At 47.0% G+C, this 24,984-nt stretch overlaps 1 protein-coding gene across 1 annotated transcript in view; it reads right to left on the bottom strand.

The window, feature by feature from the left end:
* Window positions 1-1,071: 1,071 nt before the first annotated feature.
* The window catches only part of LOC311132222 (importin subunit alpha-7-like), a 29,992-nt gene continuing 6,079 nt past the window's right edge, over window positions 1,072-24,984 (bottom strand). Inside the window, exons 2-12 of the mRNA XM_084165447.1 lie at window positions 19,818-19,951; window positions 19,518-19,713; window positions 18,272-18,366; window positions 17,928-18,059; window positions 17,502-17,590; window positions 17,267-17,366; window positions 9,362-9,525; window positions 9,041-9,245; window positions 7,662-7,789; window positions 4,825-5,015; window positions 1,072-2,577 (exon numbers count right to left, since the gene is read on the bottom strand). Of these exons, the coding sequence (XP_084021573.1) occupies window positions 2,390-2,577; window positions 4,825-5,015; window positions 7,662-7,789; window positions 9,041-9,245; window positions 9,362-9,525; window positions 17,267-17,366; window positions 17,502-17,590; window positions 17,928-18,059; window positions 18,272-18,366; window positions 19,518-19,713; window positions 19,818-19,951 (1,622 nt within the window). The 3' untranslated portion in view covers window positions 1,072-2,389. The remainder of the gene's footprint in view (window positions 2,578-4,824; window positions 5,016-7,661; window positions 7,790-9,040; window positions 9,246-9,361; window positions 9,526-17,266; window positions 17,367-17,501; window positions 17,591-17,927; window positions 18,060-18,271; window positions 18,367-19,517; window positions 19,714-19,817; window positions 19,952-24,984) is intronic.

The following is a 24,984-nucleotide window of genomic DNA, read 5'->3' as shown; positions in this document are numbered from 1 at the left end:
AATATAGCACAGAAAGAAAGAAAACATGCAATGATGTTCATTCAAAAAGGTGGATTATGGGAGTTGTTTCTCCTCGTTGTGTAGCACTCATCCGTGTGAGCTGTGTACAGTCTGCTGGTGTTGTATGCATGAAGTGTCTGTGCAAATACATCTTAACTTAACTTCTGTTGCGGTTAGGTTCGTCACGGTCTAAATTAAAAGACGTATCCCTTGCCAAACCCTGGTTGTCGTTAGATGCATGGCACCCTGTCTGATATAGTGCTTTTCCTTCTGTCCAGAGGCTCCCTAGGTGGCTCCTGTCAAAACACGTGGACTAAGGGGAATACAGTGCTATTTAAAAACACATCCTAGAAGAATAAAGGGGAGTTGTACACTTTTCTTTTTTGCACTTTCTCTCCCTCCCTCTTCCAACAATAATTCCTGGTGTACTACCAGGTGTTTGGCAAAGGGATACTCTGTGACAGTAGGTAGGGCAATAGGAACACCATGCAAACCCTACCACGCACACACACACACCGGGGGGGGGGGGGTTGGCAGCAAAACCACATCACATCCCAGGGCCTACTACAACTCAGTCAGCACCAACATATCTATTTACACTGGGGCTGTGTCCCGAATGGCAACCTATTCCCTATGTAGTGCACTACTTTAGACCAAGGTCCATAGGGCTTCCCATTTGGAACACATCCCGGGCTTCAACGGAACAGAGAAATCCAAAAGAAAAACTAAAAAGCCCAAATCCTAACCAGACATGCAAGTGCGTACATTGGATATTACCGCAAATCTGACATTGATGCCTGATTTACGTGGAGCTGAGTTACAGGTTTTTCTCGAGTTAGCGTAGGCCCTGTTCCCCACCCCCAGCGGTATGCCGTTTTAATAGTTAGAATCACGTCATAATTCAAATCTATCGTTATTAAGAACACGGCACACAACGGACATTATATGTCTAGCTATATCAACTTCAGATCAAGCTAGTAACCTAGGTATTTTAATGTATATATTTCAATATGGACCCCCCCACCCCCAAACTTTAAATTCCCTCCCCAATCCCCAACTTGACGCCCTCCATTAGCCCAGCGGTTTTCCTGTTTTTACGATTCAGACCCCAACATGTTGCTCCACCCTCTTCATCCCTCCCCAGGTCCAAGAAATCATCTGACACAAACAAAACAAAAAGTAGCTAAAAGTTGTAGGAAATAAATGTCAGTTCTAGAAGGGGAGAACCTTGGCTCTACACTCCAAATCATAGTTCTAGAAGGGGAGAACCTTGGCTCTACACTCCAAATCATAGTTCTAGAAGGGGAGAACCTTGGCTCTACACTCCAAATCATAGTTCTAGAATTCCTAAGAATCCCCAGAATTGCTTATTGGAACCCTGTATGTCTGATATAGACAGAAACCAATGTGAATGAGGGTTTGGCCTCTGAGTTTAGAATACAGCTGTGTTGTTCTATTGTTAACAGTAAAGAAGCCAGTCTTCAGTCTGTGGACACTAGACTTCAGGTGGTACACTGAGATCTGTTTTAAAACAGGCCAGGGGGGAAACAGGGCTGACAAAAGCTAAACGATTGGAAACTGATAAATAAGGGCAAGGAAGACACTTGTCGTAAAAGAAAAGGGGTAGAACTTAAATAATGCTCCTCACACTAGGTCAGATTTGACCCCCACATCCTGAAGAAGGACATCCCTATGGGCAGACGGGGAGCACTAAAAACCAAAACAAACCCAACCACCGCTACTGTCAGAACAATCAGGGTATCAACAGTACTGGCAGTATCTCTCATTGTATCTGTGCGTTTCAAACCTGGACTGGACCCAAACCAGTGTGTGATCACTGATCAGGAAGAGCTTTGTTTTATCAGGTCATGTGGTGTGAGTTCAGCTCTCCGATTGGCTCCTCAGCAGAGACGTGGTGTTCTGTTAGAAGTGTCTGATCTGTTCGGGTAGGTAGAGCCACGTTCACGGGGTTGGATAAAGAGTCACAGCTGTAAGCCTTCCATGGAATCGGAGGGAGATCCATGGGGGTTGGGGATATGGGCTGGATGATGGTTGAGCATGGAAGGTCACAATGGAGAAAGGATAGTGCACAGGAAACCCTCCATTTGTAGGGGTTGGGGTAGAAGAGCGAGCCACGGGCTGGGGCATATAGGTGGTGGTTGGACGTGGAGGGTGGAGGGACACAGGGACGCTAATTTAACTCAAAGCCCTCCATTGGTAGGGGATATGGGGGTAGAAGTTATCTGAAAGGATATGGGGGTGGGGGGTAGATGTTATCTGAAAGCCCTCCATTGATAGGGGATACGGGGGTAGATGTTATCTGAAAGCCTTCCAAATGGGATCCGTGGGTATGAGCGATGTTTGGATGAACCAGAGGGCAGGGAGGGCGTTATAGCTGGAAGCCCTCCATGGGAGCCTCCTGCTGGGGGAAGAGGAACTGCTGGTTGGCCTGGTCCACCTGAGGAGCCAGGCTCTGGTCCTCCTCCTCCACTCCAAAGTAGTGCTCTATCAGGTCGAAGGCCTTCTGGTAGATCTCCTGGTTCTCATGGCTCTGAAGGAACTCTATCTTGTCCAGACCTGGAGATGGGGAGGAGGAGAGATCAACTTTATTTATTCATACACATGGTAGATTATGCAAGTGTATGTATGCGGAAGTGCGTGTGGTGTGTGTGTGTGGTGTGTGTGTGTGGTGTGTGTGTGTGGTGTGTGTGTGTGTGTGTGTGTGTGTGTGTGTGTGTGTGTGTGTGTGTGTGTGTGGTGTGGTGTGCATGTGCCTGTATGAACGTGTTTGTATGAACGTACCATAAGGCCTCTTCTAAGAGAGAGCAGCAGGGGTTGATGTTTGTATATACAGTGCATTCGGAAAGTTTTCAGACCCCTTGAGTTTTTCCACATTTTGTTAAGTCACAGCCTTATTCTAAAATTGGTTACACTTATTTTTTTAAATCATCAATCTACACACAATGCCCCATAATGACAAAGCGAAAACAGGTTTTTCAAAGTTTGTTTTTATTTTTTAAACACAGAAATACCTTATTTAAATAAGTATTCAGACCCTTTGCTATGAGACTTGAAATTGAGCTCAGGTGCATCCTGTTTCCATTGATCATCCTTGAGATATTTCTACAACTTGATTGGAGTCCACCTGCGGTCAATTCAATTGACTGGACATGATTTGGAAAGGCACACACCTGTCTATATAAGGTCCCACAGTTGACAGTGCATGTCTGAGCAAAAACCAACCCATGAGGTGGAAGGAATTGTCCATAGAGCTCCGAGACAGGATTGTGTCGAGGCACAGATATTGGGAAGGGTACCAAAACATTTCTGCAGCATTGAAAGTCCAAGAACTCAGTGGCCTCCATCATTCTTAAATGGAAGAAGTTTGGAACTACCAAGATTCTTCCTAGAGCTGGCCGCCCGGCCAAACTGAGCAATCAGGGGAGAAGGGCCTTGGTCAGGGAGGTGACCAAGAACCTGATACTCAAATCTGACAGAGCTCCAGAGTTCCTCTGTTGAGATGGGAGAACCTTCAAGAAGGACAACCCTCTCTGCAGCACTCCACCAATCAGGACTTTACGGTAGAGTGGCCAGACGGAAGCCACTCCTCAGTAAAAGGCACATGAATGCACGCTTGGAGTTTATCAACTGGCACCTAAAGGACTCTCAGACCATGAGAAACAAGACTCTCTGGTCTGATGAAACCAAGATTGGACTCTTTGGCCTGAATGCCAAGCGTCACATCTGGAGGAAACCTGGCACCATCCCTACGGTGAAGCATGGTGGTGGCAGCATCATGCTGTGGGGATGTTTTTCAGCGGCAGGGTCTGGGAGACTAGTCAGGATCGAGGGAAAGACAAACAGAGCAAACAAGTACAGAAAGATCCTTGATGAAAACCTGCTCCAGAGCGCTCACGACCTCAGACTGGGGCGAAGGTTCACCTTCCAACAGGACAACGACCCTAAGCACACAGCCAAGACAACACAGGAGTGGCTTCAGGACAAGTCTCTGAATGTACTTGAGTGGCCCAGCCAGAGCCCGGACTTGAACCCAATCAAACATCTCTGGAGAGACCTGAAAATAGCTGTGCAGAGACGCTCCCCAGCCAATCTGACAGAGCATGAGAGGATCTGCAGAGAAAAATGGGAGAAACTCCCCAAATACAGGTGTGCCAAGCTTGTAGCATCACACCCAAGAAGACTCGAGGCTGTAATCGCTGCCAAAGGTGCTTCAACAAAGTACTGAGTAAAGGTTCTGAATAATTATGTAAATGTGATATTTCCGGGGTTTTTCCACATTTGCAAACATTTCTAAAGACCTGTTTTTGCTTTGTCATTATGGGGTATTGTGTGTAGATTGATGAGGAAAAATGATTTAATCCATTTTAGAATAAGGCTGTAACGTCACAACATGTGGGAAAAGTAAATGGGTCTGAATACTTCCCGAATGCACCATAGGCCTCCTCTATGAGAGAGCAGTAGGGGTTGATGTTTGTGTATACGCACCATAGGCCTCCTCTATGAGAGAGCAGTAGGGATTGATGTTTGTGTATACGCACCATAGGCCTCCTCTATGAGAGAGCAGTAGGGGTTGATGTTTGTGTATACGCACCATAGGCCTCCTCTATGAGAGAGCAGTAGGGGTTGATGTTTGTGTATACGCACCATAGGCCTCCTCTATGAGAGAGCAGTAGGGATTGATGTTTGTATATACGCACCATAGGCCTCCTCTATGAGAGAGCAGTAGGGATTGATGTTTGTGTATACGCACCATAGGCCTCCTCTATGAGAGAGCAGTAGGGATTGATGTTTGTGTATACGCACCATAGGCCTCCTCTATGAGAGAGCAGTAGGGGTTGATGCCGGTACCGTTGGGTCCTGCATCCTGCTTGGCCTCTTGGTCTCCCAGTCTCAGAATGTTCTCCAGACCGTTCAGGGCCACCTGGACTATCTTACTGTCCATCACTGTCAACAGGTCACACAGAGGCTTGATACAGCCCAGGTTCACCAGGTACCTAGAGAGAGAGAGAACAGAGAGACCAGAGAGAACAGAGAGAACGAACAGAGAAAGAACAGAGAAAGAGATATGGAGAAAAGGGGGAGAAAGCGAGAGACTGTCAGACCTGGGCCCTGAAAGTTAATCTCAGTAAGACAAAAATAAAGGTGATCCAAAAAAGGTTCAGTTGCCAGGACCACAAATACAAATTCCACCTAGACGCCGTTGCCCTAGAGCACACAAAAAAACTATACATACCTCGGCCTAAACATCAGCGCCACATGTAACTTCCACAAAGCTGTGAACGATCTTAGAGACAAGGCAAGAAGGGCCTTCTATGCCATCAAAAGGAAAATACAATTTGACATCCCAATTAGGATCTGGCTAAAAATACTTGAATCAATTATAGAACCTATTGCCCTTTATGGTTGTGAGGTCTGGGGTCTGCTCACCAACCAAGAATTCACAAAATGGGACAAACACCAAATTGAGACTGCATGCAGAATTCTGCAAAAAACATCCTCTGTGTACAATGTAAAACACCAAATAATGCATGCAGAGCAGAATTAGGAAGATTCCCACTGGTTATCAAAATCCAGAAAAGAGCAATTCAAATCCTACAACCACCTAAAAATAAGTGATTCTCAAACCTTCCATAACAAAGCCCTGACCCTACAGAGAGATGAACCTGGAGAAGAGTCCCCTCTGCCCGCTGACAAGGGGACTCTTCTCATAAACACACACAGACTCCACAGAGCAACACAATCAGACCCAACCAAATCACGAGAAAACCAAAAGATAAAATTACTTGAGACATTAGAAAGAATTAACAAAAAACACAGAGCAAACTAGTATGTTATTTGGTCCTAAACAGAGAGTACACAGTGGCAGAATACTTGACCACTGTGACTGACCCAAACTTAAGGAAAGCCATATTAGAGACACATATTTCCCTCAGATTACACAGACCCATAAAGAATTTGAAAACAAATCCAATTTTGATAAACTCACATATCTATTTGGGTGAAATACCACAGAGTGCCATCACAGCAGCAAGATGTGACCCTTTTGTACTTTAACTATTTGCACATCGTTACAACACTGTACATAGCCAATAATATAACATTTTAAATATCTTTATTACTTTGGAACTTTTGCGTGTAAAGTTCACACCCTTTTTTCTCCCCAATTTCGTGATTACGATCTTGTGTCATCGCTGCAACTCCCCCAACGGGCTCGGGAGAGGCGAAGGTCGAGTCATGCGTCCGCCGTAAACATGACCCGCCAAACCGCGCTTCTTAACACCCTCTCGCTCAACCCGGAAGCCAGCTGCACCAATGCGTCGGAGGAAACACCGCTCAACCGAAGAACGCCTGCAGGCGCCCTGCCCGCCACAAGTCACTAGAGCGCGATGAGCCAAGTAAAGACCCCCGGCTAAACCCTCCCCTAACCCGGACGACGCTGGGCCAACTGTGCGCCGCCCTATGGGACTCCCGGTCACGGCCAGTAATGACACAGCCTGGGCAGTAATGATCCAACCCCAGGCTGTAGTGACACCGCAACACTGCGATGCAGTGCCTTAGACCGCTGCGCCACTCGGGTAGGCCTACTGTTAATTTGTTACTGTTGATTCTCTATTTCACTTGCTTTTCCCACGCCAACAAAGGCCGCGAGAGACAGAGAGAAGGACCTGTGTGTGACAGCAACACGAACCCTAGATAATAAAATGTGGAATGTGTTTGGTACAATCCAGACGCCTGACAAATGCAGCGGCCCGAGACAGGATGTGTGTTAGTGTCATCGTGACATTCCACTGACGGAGGGAAAAAGAACTGCAACGTAATTCAATATGGACAGAATGCTCTCAACTAGGGCTCACACACACACACACACCAGAGTATAGCTCTCCTGTTTGATATAACGGGGACAACTTTGGTATTTCCGGATGCATGCCACGGAAACATTGCTGAGCCTGGAATCTCAGACCCCACAAGGAGGAAAAGAGAAACTAACACCTCCCCTTCACCCCTCCCTCGTTCCTATACTGATATTGGCTAGGGTTCTTCACCCCCCCCCCCTACTGTCAATATCTGATCTATGGATACTAATATACTATAATATAATGGTGGGTCATATCTAATCTGTCCTGGTGAGGTGGGTCATATCTAATCTGTCCTGGTGAGGTGGGTCATATCTAGTCTGTCCTGGTGAGGTGGGTCATATCTAATCTGTCCTGGTGAGGTGGGTCATATCTAATCTGTCCTGGTGAGGTGGGTCATATCTAATCTGTCCTGGTGAGGTGGGTCATATCTAATCTGTCCTGGTGAGGTGGGTCATATCTAATCTGTCCTGGTGAGGTGGGTCATATCTAGTCTGTCCTGGTGAGGTGGGTCATATCTAGTCTGTCCTGGTGAGGTGGGCCATATCTAATCTGTCCTGGTGAGGTGGGTCATATCTAGTCTGTCCTGGTGAGGTGGGTCATATCTAATCTGTCCTGGTGAGGTGGGTCATATCTAATCTGTCCTGGTGAGGTGGGTCATATCTAGTCTGTCCTGGTGAGGTGGGTCATATCTAGTCTGTCCTGGTGAGGTGGGTCATATCTAGTCTGTCCTGGTGAGGTGGGTCATATCTAGTCTGTCCTGGTGAGGTGTGTGTTTCTTTATACCTGATCTGTTCTGGTGTTCCTCCGGACGTGGCGTTAGTAATGGCCCAGGCTGCTTCCTTCCTGGTTCTAAACTCTGCCTTCTGCAGGATGTCGATCAGCACAGGGAAGATGTTGGCATCGATCACCGTCTAGGAGAAGAGATGAGAGAGGAAGAAAATAGAAACGTTTGAGTGGAGAGACGATGACCGCTACCTAAACTGGAGAGCAGCAGCTCAAACCTGATGTCCTTTATTCAGACTGAAGACAGAAAATACCTAGTACCTAATACCCCAGTACCTAATACCCCAGTACCTAATACCCCAGTACCTAATACCCTAGTACCTAATACCCTAGTACCTAATACCCCAGTACCTAATACCCCAGTACCTAATACCCCAGTACCTAATACCCCAGTACCTAATACCCCAGCACCTAATACCCCAGCACCTAATACCCCAGTACCTAATACCCTAGTACCTAATACCCAGTACCTAATACCCCAGCACCTAATACCCCAGCACCTAATACCCTAGTACCTAATACCCAGTACCTAATACCCCAGTACCTAATACCCCAGTACCTAATACCCCAGTACCTAATACCCCAGTACCTAATACCCTAGTACCTAATACCCTAGTACCCAGTACCTAATACCCTAGTACCTAATACCCAGTACCTAATACCCTAGTTCCTAATACCCAGTACCTAATACCCCAGTACCTAATACCCTAGTTCCTAATACCCAGTACCTAATACCCCAGTACCTAATACCCCAGTACCTAATACCCTAGTACCTAATACCCCAGTACCTAATACCCCAGCACCTAATACCCCAGCACCTAATACCCCAGCACCTAATACCCCAGCACCTAATACCCCAGCACCTAATACCCAGTACCTAATACCCAGTACCTAATACCCCAGTACCTAATACCCTAGTTCCTAATACCCAGTACCTAATACCCTAGTTCCTAATACCCCAGTACCTAATACCCTAGTACCTAATACCCCAGTACCTAATACCCCAGTACCTAATACCCCAGTACCTAATACCCCAGTACCTAATACCCCAGTACCTAATACCCCAGTACCTAATATCCTAGTACCTAATACCCCAGTACCTAATACCCCAGTAACTAATACCCTAGTACCATAGTACCTATACCTAGTACCCATACCAAGTACCCAATACCTAGTACCTAGTCCCTAATACCTAGGTCTTGAAGATTTCTTTGGATCTTTATAGTGTCTGAATTGTACCAGTCTGTGTTATGCATCTGTAGAGTACGGTATCTGGACCTCACCTGTATCTGAGCCCTGAGAAAATACAAATATCATGTCTGTTTATCTGTATGGTACCTGTAGTGTGTGTATATATCTGTGTTAAGTCTGGACCTCACCTGTATCTGAGCCCTGTTGCCAGCTGTGATGTTGGAGATGGTCCAGCAGGCTTCTTTCCGGATGGACTCTTTAGCACTACTCAGGAGGTGGAGCAGACAGGGAAGGGCTGAACAGTTCAACACCACCTGTGTCTGGATGTCGTCTCCTGTAACGATGTTCCCCACTGCTCTCAGAGCAGGAGATGCCACCTTGTAGTCTGTGTGCCTGACAGAGAAAACGTTCAAAGTTACTACCGCTGAGCCCCCTGAAGTCTGCTCTACGACCTGCCTGCAGACACACACCAGCAGCTCTACGAGGCGCCTGCAGACACACTCTCTTACATGAGCAGCTCTACGAGGCGCCTGCAGACGCCGGAGTTGATGACAGCCTGGATCTTCTCGTTGGGTCCATCAGAGAGGTAGGACAGGGCCCAGCAGGCGTCCGCTAACAGGTCTGGATCACTGCTGAACAACAGTCTAGACAGGACTTGCAGACAGGGGGACACCTGGGGGGACAGAGGACAGATGGGGACAGTTAGTGTGTGGTCCATCAGAGAGGTAGGACAGGGCCCAGCAGGCGTCCGCTAACAGGTCTGGATCACTGCTGAACAACAGTCTAGACAGGACTTGCAGACAGGGGGACAGAGACGCTGTTAAGACCTGTGGACAGACAGGGGGACAGAGGAACTGTTGCTGTGGGCTCTAAGAGTGTGTGAGTGAAGTCTGACGTTTTCCTGAAGAGACCCTGAACCCCAAATGGTTCAATCCCTCAGTAGGAATAATGACATGGTGATCAACAACACAGTTCTCAGAACAATTAAGGCCAAAATCTTCACATTGACACGTGTCTACATGATTGTCTCGCCTGTCCACTGTCACCGTTTCAAGCTGTCACTAAAGAGAACCTGACCAACACTTCTGAAGGGGTCAAAGTTGACAGTGCTGACGTCACTGGAGGCTCTGCGGTACTGGGAGTGTCCCGGCCTGGCACCTGTTCCTGTCTAAAAGGTCAAAGAGAATATGCATCCTACCTTTGAAGCACATCTCTTCGACTAAGCCATCTACCCCTTTTACGGTTTTCCTGTGCCATACAAATGTGTGCATATTGGTCAAGCTACCAGGATATTAGCTAGCTAGGTAACATGACTAGACAACATAGTTTGTTATCAAAGCACAAATGTGCGTCCGACAATTAGTTAAAAAAACGGCCCGCACCATGGTTTATGAAATGGATGTGGTAAAAAGGGGAAAGGGTAGCTCTGGTAATATGAATGGTTTGGGCTAGAGAGACAGTTGTTCTGCAATATAAAAAGGCGCAAGCATGACTGTCTATGTGCTCTGTTTTTCCTCTGTGACTGTGTGTCAGATTGGCCTATGCTCTTGGTTCGAATAGACAAAATGAAAAGATACAATGTATTCACTTTGCGCGCGCTGTGAGATGCTCCAATAATGAAACATTTTACAAAAGACTCAGTGTCTGCACACCCCAGCTCACTGTCACAGCTAAATTACACCCCAGCTCACCGTCACAGCTAATTTACACCCCAGCTCGCCGTCACTGCTAAATTACACCCCAGCTCACCGTCACAGCTAAATTACACCCCAGCTCACCGTCACAGCTAAATTACACCCCAGCTCACCGTCACAGCTAATTTACACCCCAGCTCACCGTCACAGCTAATTTACACCCCAGCTCACCGTCACAGCTAAATTACACCCCAGCTCACCGTCACAGCTAAATTACACCCCAGCTCACCGTCACAGCTAAATTACACCCCAGCTCACCGTCACAGCTAAATTACACCCCAGCTCACCGTCACAGCTAAATTACACCCCAGCTCACCGTCACAGCTAAATTACACCCCAGCTTGCAGTCACAGCTAAATTACACCCCAGCTCACCGTCACAGCTAAATTACACCCCAGCTCACCGTCACAGCTAAATTACACCCCAGCTCACCGTCACAGCTAAATTACACCCCAGCTCACCGTCACAGCTAATTTACACCCCAGCTCACCGTCACAGCTAATTTACACCCCAGCTCACCGTCACAGCTAAATTACACCCCAGCTCACCGTCACAGCTAAATTACACCCCAGCTCACCGTCACAGCTAAATTACACCCCAGCTCACCGTCACAGCTAAATTACACCCCAGCTCACCGTCACAGCTAAATTACACCCCAGCTCACCGTCACAGCTAAATTACACCCCAGCTTGCAGTCACAGCTAAATTACACCCCAGCTCACCGTCACAGCTAAATTACACCCCAGCTCACCGTCACAGCTCAATTACACCCCAGCTTGCAGTCACAGCTAAATTACACCCCAGCTCACAGTCACAGCTAATTTACACCCCAGCTCGCCACCATGGCACCACATTGTTTTTGATGGTAGGCCACTCTGGTAGGCCTACATTATGATCACGTAGCCTACTTGGCCATTGTTAAAAACAGTAAATGAATGTGGGTACAGCCTCAGTGTTCACAGTAAACGCACGCCAGAAGTTGCACAGAATGTTTTACAACGTTCAGGTTTGTGCTCAGCAGACCTGAAATTTGCTGTCCCAATTTTCTTTTGATTGAACATTGATGGAGAGTAATGGCTGGTTAGGGGATGCAGCTTGCTGATCACAGCGGTCACACGTCATATTGGATGAAGCATTCATTTCCGATATGACGTCACGCTCTGAACTCTGTTTGATATTCTCATTCTGATAGAACAGTGTTAAGTTCATGTTTTAAGTATCTCTACATATTTCTGTTATTACAGTGCTATCACTCTGTTATTAATATGCCTGTGCGGTAGTCTCACTGTCGAAGGACCTGGCCTGAGTGCAATGGCAACCGTGTGCTGTGGAAATACGGTTTAGTAAACACGGTTAAACTTTTACCAAGTCGTCGTGTCATTTTAAGGTAAACATTGGTAGCGGAGGATGGTTAATAACTACACTGTGCCACCTGGCTTCGACGAGAAGAGGTCATGTGAGAGTTAGAATAATTAACTTGGAATCTGGACACGGGTTACTAATCTGGACGAGAAAAAGCAAGCACTTGCGGTGGAATTATCGCTCGAGGGAAGAGCGAGAGATACAGCACTGGAAATATCCATGGGAACTTTGATCAGAGCACTGGAAATATCCATGGGAACTTTGATCAGAGCACTGGAATCTGTGTTTCTTAAAAGGAGAGGGAGCCTACGAGGCATATTCAAACTTTGACGGTGTTACTAGAGACATTTCGGTTGCAATGACGGACTCCATCATTGATTTCGAACAGAGGTCTAACAGGATTATATCTAATAAGATGCGCAAGTACAACATGGTTTCCCCCAGATGCAGTGTTAGCTTTCCAAGTTGCTAGATACTGCCTGTCTGGATGGTAGGGAGAATCAGTTGGCTTTGACCGCTTGTACTGCGCTGACTTTCGCGTCAATGAAGTCGGCACTAAAAATACTTTGTTTTGTGAGAAGACGTCCCTCGCGCCAATAACAGATGGAATGCATGCGAGTGACGTGGCATATTACACTGAGCTGCAGAGAAAAGGCCCCAACAGGTCACGTTCTCAAGACAACCAGATGAGGGCACCATTGCCCGTCGGGAAATCCACTGGACACAGGTATGGAAGGAGATCAAAATGTGCCATTTGTCAAAGCTCTTAGCATCGGGTTAAAGTCTGTCCTCGTAAAAATGAACACGTTAAAACAAACAGAGGAACATGTAAAAAACACAGTGACGGAGAAGTGTAACATCACACTGTTTCAAACGAATCTGCTTCTTGATACTGAGATCTTTACAGTTGAATCCTTAGGATCTGCTGTGATTGATACTGCACAGTGTGTGGTCCAAAATGGCTTGATAGCCATGTCAGTGAACTAAAATATGAAAGTACAAAATATGATTGACACACCGAGCAACAGAGCTTTCAAATTTGGAGATGGGAGAATCGTCCATTCTACCAAGAGAGTCAAGGTACCAGCAAAAATTGGTCAGACTAAGTGTCACATTGAAACAGAGGTGGTCCCTGTAGATATCCCCTTACTCTTAAGCAAAGCTTCCCTGAAGAAGGCAGAGGCTGTACTAGACATAAAAAATGACAAGGCAGTGATGTTTAAACAACCAGTGACCTTTGAACTTACTACCTCAGGACACTATTGTGTAAACGTTTTAGACAAAAGACATCACACAGAGTCCATGTAAAAAAACGAGATTGACGGACACAGAGCACATGGAGATTCTGACAGTCACAGAGAACATGAACACAGAGGGGAAAAACACAAAGTATTGTTAAAACCTCAAACAGTTTGGACATGCTACAAGTTGACAGACTTCAGAAATTACTCAAGCAGTTCTGGGAATAATGACGACAGTATTTCCATTCTACGGTAGATAGTTGACAGTTGTGAGACATGCCAGAAGAACAGCAAGGCCAGACCAGCTGTTGGTTTGCCACTGGCTTCCAGTGGCTGCAGATCTACATGAGCTAGGACCTAGTGTGTGGTACCTTCACATAAAAATCGACCACTTCACACGCTTCAGCGCTGGAAGCATTGTGAATACAAAAAGAAACCCAGTGAAATCGTCAAGCACTTCATTCATTCCTGGATAAGAGTGCATTGCATGGCCCGCCCCAGAAATTGTACAGTGACAACGGAGGAGAATTCAATAATAACGAAATAAAGAGAAATGGCTGAGAAATTCGACATGGAAGTAAAGACAACTGCTGCATGGAGCAATTAACTTCTGGAGAGACATAATCAAACACTCACAGAGATCATGCTGAAAGTGAAGCAAGACAATGGATGTGACTGGAAAACAGCCCAAGATTGGGCTTTGATGGCAAAAAACTAAAAATGCACAATGTTCATGGCTACAGCCCATACCACCTACTAGAGTTCGGGCAGAACCCTAACCTTCCCTCTGTACTGGCTGACAAGCCACCAGCACTAGAAGGGACCAGTGTGAGTGCATGGGTGGGACAACACCTTTCAGCACTACATGCAGCGAGAAAAGCATTCACTGAAGCAGAGTGTTCAAAGAGAGTTCGCAGGGCTCTGCGTAAAACAGCTTCTACCCACCCATGAGAAGTACGAGACTGGAAACAAAGTGTACAACAAATGAGTTGACTGTCAAGAGTGGAAAGGACCGGGAGTCGTCATTGGCCAAGATGGTGTGGTGATATTTGTGAGGCACCATTGTCAGGGTGCCTCACTCAGGATTGCGGAAAGTAAATGATCAACAAGATGGAGGGGCTGTTGCTGAGAATCACTACTGAAAATGACAGAAAGAACACTTTAACAGACACAAAACCCACCAGATGTCACATCCAATGATATGGACACTGAAACAGGAAATGGGAGCAGAGACCTTCAACCATGACACAGGTAATACTGTTGAGGGTTCAAATGAGGAAAACGTTCAACAACAGCCACGTGTTAAGACAACATGGTTGTTCCAATTTGAAAACCGGACAAAACTGTTAAATACATGGACAGAGAAAGTGGTATTTCACATACAGCAACCGTCATTGGACGAGCAGGAACAGCAAAAAGGAAAACACCAGAACTGGTACAACTTGCAGTACTCTGAACCAGCTACACTTTCTGGTACAACAGGGTCAGCTGACCTGTCACTTGTAGATAACCTCAGAGTTGAACCAATGGAAAAATTGAGAAAAACAAAACGTCATTCAAAATGATGATGTACTTGAAACAAACAACGTGTCATTTGACTCAGCTAAACTAGATGAGCTCAGCAGTTGGAGGAAAAATTGCATTTTTTTTTTGCAGGGAACAGAGCTGTCAAGGGACATTCACATCCAACCTCCGCCTGAAGCTAAGCGCGAAGGAACACTGTGGAAACAAACAAACAAACAAACAAAAAAGGTGTGTGTCCGGCCTGGCAGATGCATCCCTCTACTGGTACAAAAAAAGGCAACGATGCCGAGTACAGGTGGAGAAATGTCACAAGTGGATCCTGCAGTCTATCTATTGGCTTGATCAAGGACTGCAATGTGACTGGAGTACTTGCCTGTCATGTTGGGGACTTCATCTGGGGTGGCTTCACAGACCTTTGCTCCAACTGTGACTCCACACCTCAGGTCGGCCGAGAAGAACATGATCTTTTTTTGTAATGTTGCCATAGTGTTTATTACAGTTGACGGAACAATACTGATGCAACAGGAAAGCTATATCAAGAATCTTCAACCCCATCCACATGGACTCTTCAAGAGCAGTAACAATCCCAACCCCCCCCCCCCCCCCTCCCTCTCCCTCTGTGGAATTGAAGCTGATCAATTGGAGGTCAAAGACAGGTCAAATTCTACGGGTTGCTAGACAGAGTAGACCTGATGTAATGTTTGATGGCTGCAACTTGGCATCCAACGCAAAACCATGCCACTGCACAAACCGTTCATGAGGCAAACAAAAGTTGTTCAATAAACTGAAAATCACAAACAAGTGACTGAAGTTTCAGCATGTTGGAAAAGATGACTCTGAAACTAGTTGTCTTCAGTGATGCTTCCAGATAGAGGCACACAAAAAGGTGAACATCTAGTCGTGTTAATGGGTGAAGAAGGAAGATTCTCACCTATCTGTTGGCAGTCAAAAAGGATCAGAAATGTTGTCCGAAGCACACTTGCCGGAGAAACCCTTGCTCTGGCGGACGGAATTGACAATGCCATCTTCCTGGCAACTCTGTTCTCAGCGCTTACCGCTGGTGAGACAAAACGGCACATTCTACCCTGTAGTTTGTGTCACTGATGACTACTCCTTCGTTGATGCTGTCAAGTCAACCAGGTCTGTCACAGAGAAAATACTTTTTGTCTTGAGATTAGCAGCATCAAGGAACTTATTCAAGCACACGGAGAATCCAGCGGATTCTGTGGTCGGCCACAAAAGGGACAGCTTGTTGACTGTCTGACTAAACAGGGAGCATCCGGTCTTGTGCTCCTAAAGGAACTCAAGTAATGGAAAGTGGCAGCTTGAGTAATACAAATGTTTGTTTTTTTACTTTGTCACACAACCCATTTGTAATGGGTACCTTAAATAATACTTGGGACATTTAATTATTTTGTTGATGTTTTATTTGTCTTTAAAAGAAAAAAGTGGGAGAATGTTAAGTTCATGTTTTAAGTATCTCTATATTTCTGTTATCAGTCTGTTGTTAGTATGCCTGTGCGGTAGTCTCACTGTCGAAGGACCTGGCCTGAGTGCAATGGCAACCGTGTGCTGTGGAAATACGGTTTAGTAAACATGGTTAAACTTTTACCAAGTCGTCGTGTCATTTTAAGTTAACAGACAGATCTGACATTATGGTTCTGAACTCCGATATTCTCTTTGTAGAATGCGTAGGGATGAGTCAATGATTTCGATATGAGAAACCGATACGCTAACATGCTCTCTCCTTCTCATCTCCTCTCCTCTAGTTCTACTGATAGGGCTGAATACTATGCCCTCTCTGACACTATAACAGCCCATTAAATGAGTTACTGTGACTAGGGGAAAGTTGACAGGGAACCATCTAAGAGTAGGCTATTGGGCCACATCCTCCCACACAGAGTGAATCTCAGGTCTAAAATGACTTCCTGTCCCTCTCATAGCCAATAGAGAAACCGAGTGGAAGAGAGAGGAATAATCCTTTAGACTTTTGAGAGATTCACAGGGTGAGAGAAAACTCCTGCCTCTTCACATACCATTCCCTGGTCACATGCTCAGTCCGAGTCACTGCAGCTGTTATGTTCTGGCTGGCCAGAGTCACTAGCAGATTCAACCATCAGCTAGCTAACAGGCAGGCATAACACAGCATTACAGACTAGCTCCACGGCATACTCATTCCCTACATAGTGCACTACTTGACAGCAGGGTCCATAGGTACTTGGATTCCAAAAGACTGACTTCATCATTCATATTATTCAGGAAGTACCAAAACAGAGAGGTGTTAATACTACTAAGTGTATCAAATCAGATACTGATCCTATTATATAATGTTGTGACTACACCAACAGTACTTCTCTGGCTCCAACCGATTCTAGAAATGTGAAATATGTCTGAAGCCACTTTCAGCACAGAAGCTGTGCTAACATAGTGGAGACATGCAGAGGGTTTGCCTTGACCCTTGACCTTGCAGTACTAGGACCCCTCCTACTCTGAGACGATGTATGAATATGGTCCCAGAAGTAACTGGATAGGTGTTCGACCATTCCAAAGAGGGGGGTGGGACTGTGGGTGGGGTTAGGGGTTTGTGTGTTACCTTCTCAAATACAGGTGGGGGGCTCTTTCCCCTGCACAGGTTAGACAGAGCCCACACTGCATTCCTAGTCATGGTCAGTCTGGTGGATTTGGTCAGAAGCCTGGAGAGAGGAACAGGGGAGAGGAGCCACGAGTGAACGTCTTATGTGGAGTAGTAGTTAACATCAGATGACACAGGACCTCCGCTCTGATTACACTGATACACACACAACAGTAGTGTGTGATTGTGTACTCACATTAATAGTGGTGGTAGGATATTACAGTTGAGTACGTAGTCTCTGCACACTGCACTGTCCCCTGCTATGTTACCCAAAGCCCACACTGCCTGAGAGAGAGGAGAGAGAGAGAGAGAGACGAGAGCGCGGGGGAGGGAGAGAGAGAGGGGGAGCGAGAGAGAGAGAGAGACGGGGAGAGCAGAGAGAGCGCAGGGGAGGGAGAGAGAGAGCGGGGGAGGGAGAGAGAGAGCGCGGGGGAGGGAGAGCGAGAGAGAGAGTGGGGGAGGGAGAGCGAGAGAGAGGGAGAGAGCGGGGGAGGGGGAGGGAGAGGGAGAGCGGGGGAGGGAGAGAGCGGTTCCAATTCCACAACTAGGTAGAAATGATAGATGGTCTGGTAATCTATTTTTCCATGCCTGTTTAGATGTAGTGTGGAATGCCTTGTCTTACCTGTTCCTGAACATCTTCAACGTCAGAGTTGAGTAGTTCTATGAAGATGGGTACTGCTCCCGCCTCGATTACTATGTTAGTCTGCATGGACGTACCTGATGCTATGTTGGTCAGCGCCCACGCCGCCTCAAACTACACAGACAGAGACTTTATTAATGACACATTGGTATTGATAATAAAACTTGACAACATGTTATTGTAGACAGCAATAATTTACAATGATATATCCACAATGGATAAACAGCCAATTAAAGCCTGACCATCCTTCTAGGTTTCCAGTACTTGTCTGGGTTAACTTTTCTATTTGACCAATAAAAACGTTTCCTAATATTCCGAGGTCTCACCTGTAATGTGCAGTTGACGCTCGTCTTCAGGAACTCTACCAACCTCTCTACAATGCCTGGGGTGTTGATGACCTCGTCAATAGGTGGATTGGGTTCTGGAACAAGATCAGACACAGAATATATGAGTAACGGTCTAACAATTAGCACCATGGACTCACAACCTTCACCACCCAAGAGGGAGGTAGCTGATTCAGCTGTGTTAGCGCCGGGCTGGGCTTGGAGCAACAGCCTGCAGACCCCCGAGGGTCACCAGGACCAGGAGTGACAACACCCCCGAGGGTCACCAGGACCAGGAGGGACAACACCCCAGAGGGTCACCAGGACCAGGAGTGACAACACCCCCGAGGGTCCCCAGGACCAGGAGTGACAACACCCCCGAGGGTCCCCAGGACCAGGAGTGACAACACCCCCGAGGGTCACCAGGACCAGGAGGGACAACACCCCCGAGGGTCACCAGGACCAGGAGTGACAACACCCCCGAGGGTCCCCAGGACCAGGAGTGACAACACCCCCGAGGGTCCCCAGGACCAGGAGTGACAACACCCCCGAGGGTCCCCAGGACCAGGAGTGACAACACCCCCGAGGGTCCCCAGGACCAGGAGTGACAACACCCCCGAGGGTCCCCAGGACCAGGAGTGACAACACCCCCGAGGGTCCCCAGGACCAGGAGTGACAACACCCCCGAGGGTCCCCAGGACCAGGAGTGACAACACCCCCGAGGGTCCCCAGGACCAGGAGTGACAACACCCCCGAGGGTCACCAGGACCAGGAGTGACAACACCCCCGAGGGTCCCCAGGACCAGGAGTGACAACACCCGAGGGTCCCCAGGACCAGGAGTGACAACACCCCCGAGGGTCACCAGGACCAGGAGTGACAACACCCCCGAGGGTCACCAGGACCAGGAGTGACAACACCCCCGAGGGTCACCAGGACCAGGAGTGACAACACCCCCGAGGGTCCCCAGGACCAGGAGTGACAACACCCCCGAGGGTCCCCAGGACCAGGAGTGACAACACCCCCGAGGGTCCCCAGGACCAGGAGTGACAACATCCCCGAGGGTCACCAGGACCAGGAGTGACAACACCCCCGAGGGTCCCCAGGACCAGGAGTGACAACACCCCCGAGGGTCACCAGGACCAGGAGTGACAACACCCCCGAGGGTCACCAGGACCAGGAGTGACGAGCACGGCCATACACAGACAGGCTACAGGATATCCTGATGATATTCACTGAACAGCCAGGTACCTTTGGACAGTAGTTTCCTGAACGTCTGTGTTGTGGTGAGTTGGAGCTCTGGGTCCTCTGAGAAGAGCATCTCCACCAGGTGTCTAGTCAGGACTCCTTCCTCTGTGGCTGTGGAGTCCACATACGAGTCGACCAGTGGACTCTCAAACATGCCTCCCTCCTCGTTCAACATGTCAACGTTTCTCCTCTTGAAGAGCTGGCCAAATACAGGAGAGAAACAGCAGATGAGTGTCTGTGTGTGCATCTGCCTAGGCGTGGTAAGCCGTGCTAGGTGCTATACAGGTGGGTTATGTTGTGTACCTGTTGCTCTCGTTTTTGCTTCCTAAGCTGGATTCCTTCCTCCTCTCTCCTGCGCCTCATCTCCTCCACATTCAGGGCTTTGTTCTTGTAGCTGTTCATCCTGTGGTTATCCTTCGCTGGACTGGCTGACGGCTCTGAAACAAGACACGTAAGGATCATCTTTAATACAATCACTTCTACTAATCCAATCCACATCTTACACAGCACGGTTAGGCCTTTAACAAAAAAAATGAAGTCCAGCAACAGTCGCCAGGAAGAACAGGGACAAGAGAAGGAACAAGTCAGTGCATGTCTCAGATCCCAGGGTGTACACTTGGTGATGACGCAGTATAAACATGCCCTGCACTCACACACCAGATATGCAAATACAGGCTTACATGTAGCCTAAGTTACCTTCTCTCTGACTATCATAAACCTAAAACACACACAGACTACACTGCCCCACACACACAGACTACACTGCCCCCCACACACACACAGACTACACTGCCCCACACACACACACAGACTACACTGCCCCACACACACACAGACTACACTGCCCCCCACACACACACAGACTACACTGCCCCACACACACACACAGACTACACTGCCCCACACACACAGACTACACTGCCCCACACACACACACACAGACTACACTGCCCCCCCCCCCACACACACAGACTACACTGCCCCCCCCCCCCCACACACACAGACTACACTGCCCCCCCACACAGACTACACTGCCCCCCCCACACAGACTACACTGCCCCACACATACAGACTACACTGCCCCACACATACAGACTACACTGCCCCCCCCCACACATACAGACTACACACAGACTACACACATACACAGACTACACTGCCCCACACATACAGACTACACACATACAGACTACTGCCCCACACACAGACTACACTGCCCCACACATACAGACTACACTGCCCCCCCCCACACATACAGACTACACACAGACTACACACATACACAGACTACACTGCCCCACACATACAGACTACACACATACAGACTACTGCCCCACACACAGACTACACTGCCCCACACATACAGACTACACTGCCCTACACTTACAGACTACACAGCCCCACACATACAGACTACAGTGCCCCACACATTCAGACTACAGTGCCCCACACAGACTACACTGCCCCACACATACAGACTACACAGCCCCACACATACAGACTACACAGCCCCACACATACAGACTACACAGCCCCACACATACAGACTACACAGCCCCACACATACAGACTACACAGCCCCACACATACAGACTACAGTGCCCCACACATTCAGACTACAGTGCCCCACACAGACTACACTGCCCCACACATACAGACTACACAGCCCCACACATACAGACTACACAGCCCCACACATACAGACTACACAGCCCCACACATACAGACTACACAGCCCCACACATACAGACTACACAGCCCCACACATACAGACTACACAGCCCCACACATACAGACTACACAGCCCCACACATACAGACTACACAGCCCCACACATACAGACTACACTGCCCCACACATACAGACTACACTGCCCCACACATACAGACTACACAGCCCCACACATACAGATGCAGACCACAGACAGAGCTCTATTCTCCAGCAGTCAGCTGGCAGACAAAACAAACATTTATTCAAGGGAGTTAATCGCAGAGTTAGCAGGAAGTGCCTGATCAGCCAGCCGCCTGACCGCCGACGAAACTGCCCCAACTCAGCATTTGTGCAGTCATGGCACCAGAAGCTGCCTGACTAGGCACCGGACCAAAGTCACAGCAAATATGAAAACATGAAGCAGAATAAACTCTATGGTCCTTTAAAAACCTGATGTATGTAAAATATTGTCCACCATAGCTTGGAAAATAAATACATGTGACTCTGGATGACAACATGTTTGTTTCCAACATTAGGACTGTTTTCCTAAATAAGTTAAATCCGCTTTGCGTTTCGTTTCCTTGCCACAATAGTAACGAATGTCAATACTGGTATGGTCCCGGCCCTAATGTGTGTGTGTGTATATATATTATATATATATATATATATATATATATATATATATATATATATATATATATATATATATATATATATATATATATATATATATATATATATAGGGGAGGGCAGGGAATGCCCAACTGCCCATTGGCTTCAACCTGTAGCTTCTAAAGCAGGGATCATAAACTACATTCAACCACGGGACAATTTTTTTATTAGGCCGCAAATTGCCTGCAAGAAGCCCAAGCAAATATAATATTTGACTAAAACAACCATTTCAAACCTTTGTTCCAATTGTGTAGAATCACTCTGAGCTGATTTCCTGGTCTTTCTACAGTCTTATGCCCAACAATGAAAATTATATTTAAAATTGGGGGGCCAAATAAAACCACCCGCGGGCCACCAATTGGAGAAGCCGGATCTAAAAAGGAGTCATCCAGGTCCTTTGTGGCCTCTTCTTCTAATGCAACTACCTGGCATTCTGTCTGCCAGCCACCACGACCACAGGGATGGATAACCTTCACATGACCTTAAAATACACGTTTAATTAAATCAGAATATTTTTTAGAATAAATCAGCATTAGCCACACAGAGGCCTCCTGTAATGATTGGAGCGCTGTTGCTCCCTCGCCCCCAGGCCCGCTACAGTATTCGGTGTGTGTGATCGTGATGTGTCCAGATGGTATCACGAACGCCCGTCCGCTTGCGGATGGAAGCCTTGACTTTCCCCTCTATCTGATACAGAGTGATCATCCCTGTGAGGAGGGGTGAGGAGGGGTGAGGAGGGGGGAGGCTTTCGCCTCCCATGTTTAGGTCTGCTGTGAGATCATTATAAAACTAATGAAATAAACTCTCCCAATACAACAGAAGAGGATTGAGCGGAGTCCACACTAGAAACCAGTTTGGTTTGGATTGGGCCAGGGGCATTCTATGTATTTAGGCAACCCAACACAGTTATGGTGGGTGAGTCCTGATGTGAATGCTCCTGTTTTGGCAACGGCCCTCACAAACAGACGGCCAAGTCTAGACACAGAGGAGATTTTAAAAAAAAGAGGGCAACCCTCCTATGAAACGAAGTAGGATGATGTTCCCCCCCCATAGACACTGATCTACGGTCATTCTGGCAGTTAAATCAGCATTCATCTCATTGGTTAAGGTTAGAGTTGGAGGGAATTAAGCTGATCCTAGATCTGTGCCTGTGGGGAACTTCTACCTGGAGACTCAGAAATTCAGGAGTGAGAGGGCAGCGAACTGGAAGAAATGCCAGTAATACAGTCGGACTTAGCACACACAGTCACACTTCAACCTGTCCCTGTCCCAGGCTGTAGTCCACACTTGCTTCAAGGAGAACACCATCATCCTAGTGTCCAAACGAAGGTGACATGCCCAACTGACGATCGCCCCCCCGTGGCCCCCTCTTCAAGAAGTGCTTGGAGAGGCTGGTCATGGCCGATCTGCTTCACCACTCCAACAGATCCATGGAAGATGCCATTTTTCCATCGCTACTCACACGGCCCTAACACATCTGGACAAGAGGAACACCTATGTGAGAATGCTATTTGGGGTTGGGCGGTATCCAGATTTTCATATCGTCATACAGTCCTCCTCTCGTCCCGGGATTTACGGTATTACCGGCTTAGTACACCAGAATGCTAATCGAATTAGCGCAAGTTATAGCGAATTTCCATGGAGGCTGTTAAAATATGCTAACGAGCACAAATAAAAATTAACTAGTTACAAAGAGAGGCAATATAGCTCAAAGTTACACACAGGTAGGAGCTACCGAATGTCATTTTTTGGTGAGTTTGGACATTTACAAGCGAATGTTAACGAGAGACATTGTGCAAATGAACAAAGTTTTGAGGTATGCTCGTCTGAAGGAAGAACAGTACAGGCTCTGGGGCAGCATGTCTACACGCTGTGTCTGTGTGGAGTCTGGAGTCGCTAGGGCAACGAGCCTGCTCTGCTCGGAGAAGAGGAGCAGACGAGCCGAGAACAGAGAGGAGAGGAAAAACACAAGGAAATCAAGATCGCACTGGCAGCTGTACAGATAACTCATCAAAAAGGGCTTTGACTTCTCGAACACGGCAGAAAGCAAACACAATATGATGCCCCGTCCACCTTTATTAATTCAGCCACTTACTTGGATAACTAGCAAGTTAAAACTTAGTGTTAGATTAATTTGTATTTTAAGAATAATGACTAAAGGATTTCACCCCAAATACAGTATAAATGTGTAAACAGTGTTAGAATTATAATGTAGTGTCAACCCACTAACAGAGAGGGGGGGGGCGAGACTAAACATTCCAGGGTGAAGGAGAAAGGTGGAAACTGTTTAAGAAAGCCTCCTAAAGGTGGGCGGAGCAAAGTGCCTTTGTGTGTCAAGAGGTATAAAACAGGAGTGTATGGGTTTTGGCGCCAGAGCTCTCCATGAATAAAAATACAGATCATTCTTGCTGGTTGTGGACCTTGAATCATTTATGTTTAAAACCAGAGACTTACAACCTCTGGTAATGATTCAAGCTTAGGTTGAATTAGAGATAGAAATTCTCGTGACACTTAGGGATTGCATTAAAGCAGAATTCTGAGTTTTTCCAAGCAGGAAAATAAATAAAAACGATTAAGAAATATCTTAAAACGCAGATCTAAAATACTTCTTATTGTAATTTCTGCTCGGAATCAGACTAAATGTTATGCTTCAGTTGCACTTCTCCACTCGGATGAGAATTCACGAAACGGGCGTTCTATCAACAGACAACGCTCTGACTGACGTGGAGCTACTTTTCTCGCTGTAGCAAGCCTAAGATTAACTTGAAGAAAAACATTAGGAAACGTAGCTTTCCTACATTCCTTCAATGATAAACAGAAGAGATATGATGGCCATGCATCGTTTCGGCAAAAAAATACCTTGGTTTTTCATTGTAAGCTCATTTATTTGTGGCTGCCAGCCAAATAGCGTTGCACTTCTGTTGTCATCTGATGAAAATTAAGCTATTTTCCGCCGAATGTATTTAACTAAATGTAAAAGCTACAAATATATATTTTTAGAAAAACTTCAACTAAATATTTTCAACGGTGTTTACGGGATTGAAAAACCATCCCGTGGCTATTTGGTATACAGTATACCACCATCCCG

Source organism: Coregonus lavaretus (genome assembly GCF_964263955.1).
Source record: "Coregonus lavaretus genome assembly, chromosome: 7".
In the NCBI taxonomy this organism is placed as follows: Eukaryota; Metazoa; Chordata; class Actinopteri; order Salmoniformes; family Salmonidae; genus Coregonus; species Coregonus lavaretus.
The sequence above is the reverse complement of the archived record's forward strand: the minus strand, read 5'-3'. Positions and strand labels throughout refer to the sequence as shown.